This window comes from Durio zibethinus, unplaced genomic scaffold (assembly GCF_047325235.1).
Source record: "Durio zibethinus cultivar Kanyao isolate XHJ-2024 unplaced genomic scaffold, ASM4732523v1 HiC_scaffold_190, whole genome shotgun sequence".
In the NCBI taxonomy this organism is placed as follows: Eukaryota; Viridiplantae; Streptophyta; class Magnoliopsida; order Malvales; family Malvaceae; genus Durio; species Durio zibethinus.
In genome coordinates, this window is record NW_028322813.1 from 31953 (window position 1) to 41440 (window position 9488).

General features: G+C 34.9%; 1 protein-coding gene across 1 annotated transcript; it reads left to right on the forward strand.

The window, feature by feature from the left end:
* Positions 1–5405: 5405 nt before the first annotated feature.
* Positions 5406–7542, forward strand: LOC149509348 (cytochrome b6). Its single transcript, XM_089757737.1, has 2 exons — positions 5406–5833; positions 6658–7542. Exons 1-2 carry the CDS (start codon positions 5828–5830, stop codon positions 7297–7299), a joined length of 648 nt encoding a protein of 215 aa, XP_089613863.1. The 5' UTR covers positions 5406–5827; the 3' UTR covers positions 7300–7542.
* The last annotated feature ends 1946 nt before the right edge of the window (positions 7543–9488 follow it).

The following is a 9488-nucleotide window of genomic DNA, read 5'->3' on the forward strand; positions in this document are numbered from 1 at the left end:
TCAAATGGTGGTCTTCCATTGCCATTGTCGTCAAATGGTGGTCTTCCATTGCCATTGTCGTCAAATGGTGGTCTTCCATTGCCATTGTCGTCAAATGGTGGTCTTCCATTGCCATTGTCGTCAAATGGTGGTCTTCCATTGCCATTGTCGTCAAATGGTGGTCTTCCATTGCCATTGTCGTTAACTAGTCTCCATTTTTTATTCACTATAGGTTTGTTATTCACTATAGGTTTGTTATTCACTATAGGTTTGTTATTCACTATAGGTTTTTCATTCACTATAGGTTTTTCATTCACTATAGGTTTTTCATTCACTATAGGTTTTTCATTCACTATAGGTTTGTTATTCACTATAGGTTTTTCATTCACTATAGGTTTTTCATTCACTATAGGTTTTTCATTCACTATAGGTTTTTCATTCACTATAGGTCTCGATTCTGTACGCACTATATGATCCACAATTCCATGATCTTTGGCTTCTTTTGCTGACATAAAATTATCTCTTTCCATGTCTTTGTTTATAACCCATCGGGGCTGGCCCGTTCTTTGTACATAAGCCTCTATGATGTCTTCTTGCATTTTCATTACTTCGTCTGTTTCCATGACCCAGTCTTTGAAGCCATCATCCTTAAGCATACTAATAGGTTGATGGATCATTACCCTGATGATATAACATACTTCTAACTCACATAATGAGGCGAGAAGAATAGCTATAGAATTGAACAACCGTACAGGCATTTTTTGCGCATTGCATACGGCTTTACAATTGCATACGGCTTTACAATGGAATTCTCTTTTTTCTTTCATCGAAAAAAAGAGAAAATATAGAGTCTATTAGACCCAGATTAATAAATAATCCAATTACCATCCTTCTTTTTCTTTTTTTTTCGGAAAAGTTTAAAAATACTATGATGGCTCCGTTGCTTTATATATTTATTTCGTCTGTGATTCAGCAATCCCAAAGTTTCTTTTTTTTTTTGAAAAAAAAAAAAGAAAGAAAAAAAATAGTCTTTTTTTTTTTCGTACTCTTTCATAACATAAATATTGTTAATAGCCTCTGGTAGGAAAAGAAAAAAAGTTTGTGACGCCTGAGATGGGCCCACGATAGCTAAGATCAAATTGGAAATGCCCCTTCTCTCATACTACTCTTTCGATACATAATCTAATATTTTTTTTTGAAAAAAAAAAAAAGAAATAAAAAAAAAATTTCATATCGAATTCAAAGTGCCATGCTATTATTACTTACTAATTCATATTTCATATGGCGAAGGCATAGTCTTCTTTTTTCTTTCCATCAATAATAAAAAAAAAAAACTCATTGGCGCCGAGCGTGAGGGAATGCTCTGCGTTTGGTAATTTCTCCTCCGACCAAGAGAAAAGCTGCGATTGAAGCGGTCAATCCCATGGCTAGTGTATGCACATCTGGTTCCACTGCTTGCATAGTATCAAAAAGAGATAATCCAGATACTATCCCTCCGCCAGGAGAGTTTATAAAAAAAAACAGGTCTCGGCTATTACTCTCTATACTGAGATAGATCATAATACCCGCAAGTTGATTCGAGGTCTGGATATCAAGCTCTTTGCCCAAAAAAAGCAATCTTTCTCGATAAATTCGGTTGATTAGGATAAAATTGTATCCCTTAGTAGCCGTACAGGCACCTTTTGATGCATACGGTTCAACAAAAATTGCGAAAAAAAATCAATGTGTAGATTCCAGCCATCCTTTGTTTTTTCTAGTCGGACCTTTCTAACTTCTAATTTCTAATGAAGGGGCTTTTTCTTACATTTTTTAAATAAAATGAAATTTAAAATTAAATTAAAGAAAGATGAGTTTTGGCCCGTTTTCCTATAATATAGAAAAAATTCGCTAAACTTATTGCACAAACTTTTCATTGATCCATTTTTTTTTCATTGCGATTCAATCCAAATCACGATGTCATTTTCTTGTTCCTGAATGGGGTTCGTCAATTTTTTATTCAATTTTTTTAGGTTTATGCTCTACTCCGAGTAAAGATCTGCCCGATTTTTATTTGCACATATAGGACAAATGACCCAATACCACGTCTTTTTGCTATGATTTCATTTCCTTTTTTTATTTTAATTTAATTCCTTTTTCTTTCATGTTTTTCGCCAAATATTCAACGTATTTCCCATATTATTCGATTGATTAACAGTTTGAAATCGCTCTTATTTATAATTAAAAAAAAAAAGAAAAATTATGATTATGATATAGGTGGTAATCATAAATATATTACCAATTGGGTTTTTTCTAAACGGAGCCTGGATACTTCATTTTATCAGTCCAACCAAGCCAACCATAAATCATTCTAATTGAAAATATTAATCTGGATACACCCCCATGAAATGGATCTCTAATTGCACTTCATTACACTTCCCGCTACAAATTTTTGATAATTCAATCAATCTTTTTGGGGCGAAACAGGGGATATCTCGATCGGGCGAGAGAACGGGGGAATCCCATATGACCCAATATATTTGACAAGTCGCACTATATGTCAACCCAGCTTGCATCGTTATCTCCCGGAACTTGAAAAGGAACTTTTGGAATACCAACAGGCATAAAGTAAAAAGAATGTAAAATTATATTTCGCTTTGATTGTGGAAGCGTAATACGTAATGTAATACGTAATAATGGTCTTATCTTAATAATATGTAATATTATATTTCACTTTGATTGTGGAAGCGTAATACGTAATGTAATACGTAATAATGGTCTTATCTTAATAATATGTAATATTATAATATGTAATATTATATTTCACTTTGATTGTGGAAGCGTAATACGTAATGTAATACGTAATAATGGTCTTATCTTAATAATATGTAATATTATAATATGTAATATTATATTTCACTTTGATTGTGGAAGCGTAATACGTAATGTAATACGTAATAATGGTCTTATCTTAATAATATGTAATAATGGTCTTAATAATATGGGCCTTTATCATATTTTATACATAGATAGACTAAGGCCATAAAATAAAGAAAGGCGGAATGAATGAAAGAGAATTCTTACGAATAGGTCCTTTGAATGATGAACAAATAGGGATGCATTCATTCATAAAAAATAGGATCAACCCCCATTGCGTATTGATACTTATCGAGTATAGAATAGATCTGCTTCTCTTTTTTCTTCTGAGCCGAATTCTTCCCTTATTACTAATGGAATAGAACAAACATTAATCCTTTCTCCGAAAGAATCCACCGAAAAGGGGAGGTATTCCAATGCAATAAAGTTACATAGTGTCTATTTTTCGTTGATTTGATAAAGGGGTATTTCCATGGGTTTGCCTTGGTATCGTGTTCATACTGTCGTATTGAATGATCCCGGTCGCTTGCTTTCTGTTCATATAATGCATACAGCTCTGGTTGCTGGTTGGGCCGGTTCAATGGCTCTATATGAATTAGCTGTTTTTGATCCCTCCGATCCCGTTCTTGATCCAATGTGGAGACAAGGTATGTTCGTTATACCCTTCATGACTCGTTTAGGAATAACCAATTCATGGGGCGGTTGGAGTATTACGGGGCGGACTATAACAAATCCGGGTATTTGGAGTTACGAAGGTGTGGCCGGAGCACATATTGTGTTTTCTGGCTTGTGCTTCTTGGCAGCTATCTGGCATTGGGTATATTGGGATCTAGAAATTTTTTGTGATGAGCGCACAGGAAAACCCTCTTTGGATTTGCCCAAGATTTTTGGAATTCATTTATTTCTCTCAGGAGTGGCTTGCTTTGGCTTTGGCGCATTTCATGTAACAGGATTGTATGGTCCTGGAATATGGGTGTCCGACCCTTATGGACTAACCGGAAAGGTACAACCTGTAAATCCAGCGTGGGGCGTGGAAGGTTTTGATCCTTTTGTTCCGGGAGGAATAGCCTCTCATCATATTGCAGCAGGGACATTGGGCATATTAGCGGGCTTATTCCATCTTAGTGTCCGTCCGCCCCAACGTTTATACAAAGGATTACGTATGGGAAATATTGAAACCGTCCTTTCCAGTAGTATAGCTGCTGTCTTTTTTGCAGCTTTTGTTGTTACTGGAACTATGTGGTATGGTTCAGCAACTACCCCCATCGAATTATTTGGTCCTACTCGTTATCAATGGGATCAAGGATACTTCCAGCAAGAAATATATCGAAGGGTTAGTGCTGGGTTAGCCGAAAATCAAAGTTTATCAGAAGCTTGGTCTAAAATTCCTGAAAAATTAGCTTTTTATGATTACATTGGCAATAATCCGGCAAAAGGAGGATTATTCAGAGCGGGTTCAATGGACAACGGGGATGGAATAGCCGTTGGGTGGTTAGGACACCCTATCTTTAGAGATAAAGAAGGGCGTGAACTTTTTGTACGTCGTATGCCTACTTTTTTTGAAACATTTCCGGTTGTTTTGGTAGACGGAGACGGAATTGTTAGAGCGGATGTTCCTTTTAGAAGGGCAGAATCGAAGTATAGTGTCGAACAAGTAGGTGTAACTGTTGAGTTCTATGGTGGCGAACTCAATGGAGTGAGTTATAGTGATCCTGCTACTGTGAAAAAATATGCTAGACGTGCTCAATTGGGTGAAATTTTTGAATTAGATCGTGCTACTTTGAAATCCGATGGTGTTTTTCGTAGCAGTCCAAGGGGTTGGTTTACTTTTGGGCATGCTTCGTTTGCTTTGCTTTTCTTCTTCGGACACATTTGGCATGGTGCTAGAACCCTGTTCAGAGATGTTTTTGCCGGTATTGATCCAGATTTGGATGCTCAAGTGGAATTTGGAGCATTCCAAAAACTTGGAGATCCAACTACAAGAAGACAAGTAGTCTGATGCAAGATTGCTTTGTTATTTTTCGCTTCTATTTTCTGTTTGTGATTTGACATAGGCTGCTGTAAAAATCTTGATTAAAATCGCTGCCTTTTCTTTGATTCTTGTTCTTTCGTTATTTTATTCGGGAGATGATTCTAAATAAATAGGTACGGAAGCTATAATTGTAAACCACGATCGAATTTATGGAAGCATTGGTTTATACATTCCTCTTAGTATCTACTCTAGGGATAATTTTTTTCGCTATCTTTTTTCGAGAACCGCCTAAAGTTCCAACTAAAAAAATGAAATGATTTTTCATTATCTCAATTGAAGTAATGAGCCTCCCAATATTATATTGGGAGGCTCATTACTTCAATTAGTCCCCGTGTTCCTCGAATGGATCCCTTAATTGTTGAGAGGGTTGCCCAAAGGCAGTATATAAGGCGTACCCAGTAAAACTTACAAGTAAACCAGATATAGAGATGGCGACTAAAGTTGCTGTTTCCATTATTATATAATTATATAAATAATATATATAAATATAAATATAAATAATATAAATATAAATATAATTTCAAGATCACAATGGATCTATGATAAGATCGTTTATTTACAGCGGAATGATATACAAAGTCAACAGATCTCACTGAATACAAAATAAGATTTATGGCTACACAAACCGTTGAGGGTAGTTCTAGATCTGGTCCAAGACGAACTGTTGTAGGGGATTTTTTGAAACCATTGAATTCGGAATATGGTAAAGTAGCTCCTGGATGGGGAACGACTCCTTTGATGGGTGTCGCAATGGCTTTATTTTCGATATTCTTATCTATTATTTTGGAGATTTATAATTCTTCCGTTTTACTGGATGGAATTTCGCTGAATTAGATTCACAAGAACCACGAAGCCTCGCTTTTCAATACAAAAAGTGAAACTTTTAGTTCTCGGATTTTTTTTAGCCCATTCTATTTTGGTAGTTCGACCGCGAAATTTTTTTTGTTTCTGTATTTCCGGAATATGAGTGTGTGACTTGTTATAATTGATCCTATTGATAGTACAGAAAATGGGTCTGTCCTCTTGATCGAGATAGTTTTATCCCGTCGGATAGCCATTCTAGTATCTGGAGCACGGAATATATGAAATGGATCACGAAGTATTCGAACTATGATTCATACTTAATATTCAAACCTCGCGGCCGGACTCAAAAAAAAAAAAAATTTTCAAAGAAAGAGGTTTTTTATTTATAAATCGAGAAATTTTTTCTTCTTTCAAACTCTCATTTAGTTTATGCTTATTTTGATCAAAGGACAAACCTTTCTTTTCTTTGTATTTTTATTTATTATATCTATTCTATTCATTGAATAAGTGATGATCCAATAATTCTTACTCAAAGAATCTTTGGACTTAGTTTGAAGGTTTTATTGAATCATCGCGGTTCTGGTATGAATCTGAAGTTTCAATTGATTCATAGGGTCTTAACAAGAGAATTCCTATTAAAAATAAAGAAAACAAGAATAAAGCCACATTCCATATAAATAACAAATCAAAGCAAAGAAAAAGAAAAGAAATAAGTAGGTAAATAGAAGATTCAAGAGGCCTGATCAACATAAAGACGAATGCGCCGACTTGATTTTTTGGCATTATAATTACAACTACAAAAAAGAGCTTTCGGATTTTTACTCTTTTGTGTCTTCAGATAAAATTGAATGAAAAGATTAAGAAGTTTCAAACTTTCTATTCCATATCCGTTTCAGCTATTATTTGGGTGTTTTTGTTTGAGCTGTACGAGATGAAATTCTCATATACGGTTCTCAGGGGGGGAGTCCTCTTGGTTTACCTATCTCAATAAAGTCTATGATTGGTTCGAAGAACGCCTCGAGATTCAGGCGATTGCAGATGATATAACTAGTAAATATGTTCCTCCTCATGTTAACATATTTTATTGTCTAGGAGGAATTACGCTTACTTGTTTTTTGGTACAAGTAGCTACAGGATTTGCTATGACTTTTTACTATCGTCCAACCGTTACTGAGGCTTTTACTTCTGTTCAATACATAATGACTGAAGCTAACTTTGGTTGGTTAATCCGATCAGTTCATCGATGGTCGGCAAGTATGATGGTCTTAATGATGATCCTGCACGTATTTCGTGTCTATCTCACTGGTGGTTTTAAAAAACCTCGCGAATTGACTTGGGTTACAGGCGTGGTTCTGGCTGTGTTGACTGCATCTTTTGGTGTAACAGGTTATTCCTTACCTTGGGACCAAATTGGTTATTGGGCAGTCAAAATCGTAACAGGCGTTCCGGAAGCTATTCCGGTAATAGGATCGCCTTTGGTAGAGTTATTGCGTGGAAGTGCTAGTGTGGGACAATCCACTTTGACCCGTTTTTATAGTTTACACACTTTTGTATTACCCCTTCTTACTGCTGTATTTATGTTAATGCATTTCCTAATGATACGTAAGCAAGGCATTTCTGGTCCTTTATAGAGAATATAGACCATAGCTATATTGTAACCAATCATTTATCTTATTACTTGCCAATCATTTATCTTATTACTTGGGGGAGGAACAATAGTATTTCATTGCTACAAATATGGATTGTTGAAAAAAAAAAAAAAATAAGACATGTATTTGGATATTTCCTTTCAACTCCACAATATTCTATTATTTATTTGATATGACATGAATAGTTGAAGGGAATTCCCCGAAGAGAAAATGGATTATGGGAGTGTGTGACTTGAACTATTGATTGGGCCATGCAGAAATATGCCTTTATCTGCTACATTGGAATTCACAACCAAATGTGTCTTTGTTCCAACCACCGTGTAAGCCCCATACAAAGGATAGGCTGGTTCGCTTGAAGAGAATCTTTTCTATGATCAGACCTGACGATGTCGTGTATGAACAGGGCTCCGTAAGATCCAGTAGAATAAGTGATTTGGCATAATGCAAATTAGATTTTATTTATTTATTTTTATTTTTTTTTTACTTTCTTATCTTAATAGTATGAAAATACATTCATTTCTTCTGCATCGACACCGATTTATTATTATTATACTATCGGAGTGAAACAAGGGATCTAAAGAAGAGCAAAGGCTAGACTATATTAGTAACAAGTAAATCCTTTGTATGTAAAAAATCTCGATATATTTTTGGGATAAAGGTGAATCGCAAGGCCTAAGACGACCCAGAAAGCACTTGATCACGATCAACTTTGTACGCCTACTTGGGTATTGAGCATTTACCTGTAAAAATGGCATTCCTTGGAATGTATAGTTGCAACTTCGTAAAATGGAATCAGGTAACTTTTTTCTTACATATGAAATCATTCATATATGTGTGGATAACATATAGATTCATTTTATATGTATCCGTTTGTATCCATTTGATTCGATTGATTTTTGCTTGAGCCGGATGATGAAAAATTATCATGTCCGGTTCCTTCGGGGGATGGATCTAGAAAAATTCACCTATCCTAATAACAAAAAAACCTGACTTGAACGATCCTGTATTAAGAGCTAAATTAGCTAAAGGTATGGGTCATAATTATTATGGGGAACCCGCATGGCCCAATGATCTTTTATATATTTTTCCAGTAGTAATTCTCGGTACTATTGCTTGTAACGTAGGCTTAGCGGTTCTAGAACCTTCAATGATTGGTGAACCCGCGGATCCATTTGCAACTCCTTTGGAAATATTACCTGAATGGTATTTCTTTCCTGTATTTCAAATACTTCGTACAGTACCTAACAAGTTATTGGGTGTTCTTTTAATGGTTTCAGTACCTGCGGGATTATTAACAGTACCTTTTTTGGAAAATGTTAATAAATTCCAAAATCCATTTCGTCGTCCAGTAGCGACAACCGTTTTTTTGATTGGTACTGCGGTGGCCCTTTGGTTGGGTATTGGAGCAACATTACCGATTGATAAATCCCTAACTTTAGGTCTTTTTTAAATTGAATCAATTTTAAAATAAAATATCATGATGTGCGTATCTAGGGAGTAGTCACTTCAAAGTCAAAGTGAATTCTCCCTAGATACATTTATTCAATTCTGGTCCCAATATATGGATTGTGCTGAAGGTTCAAAATCCATTTTCGTTTTTTTTTTTTTTTTCTAATTTTCTAAAGTAAAAAAAAAAAAAATGAAATAAATCCTAAATCCAATGGATTTAAAATTTTGGTAAATCAATTTCGCAATGCTTTTCTACTTCTTTTCTAGAATGCCCAATATTTGTTTTACATCTTCTATGCGAAAGTGTTCAATTTTCATAAGGTCTTCTTGACTGTTATTCAAAAGGTCCAATAATGTATGTATATTGGACTTTTTGAGACAATTATAGATCCTGGGAGGCAATTCTGATTGGTCAATAAAAATATATTTCAATGCTATTTCTTTTTTCTTTTTTCTTAGTTTAGCTAATCTATCATGAAAAGGAAAAAAAGGTAAAGTAACGTTGTGTTGATTGTTTTCTAAATGTAAGTTTTCTTCTTCCGCATCTAGAAAGGGAATAAATAAATCAATCAAATTCCGAGAGGCTTCATGAAGTGCTTCTTTAGGAGTTAAACTTCCATTTGTCCATATTTCTAGAAAAAGTATCTCCTGTTTTTCATTATCATTCCCATAACAATGAATACTATGATTCGCATTTCGAACAGGCATGAATACAGCATCTA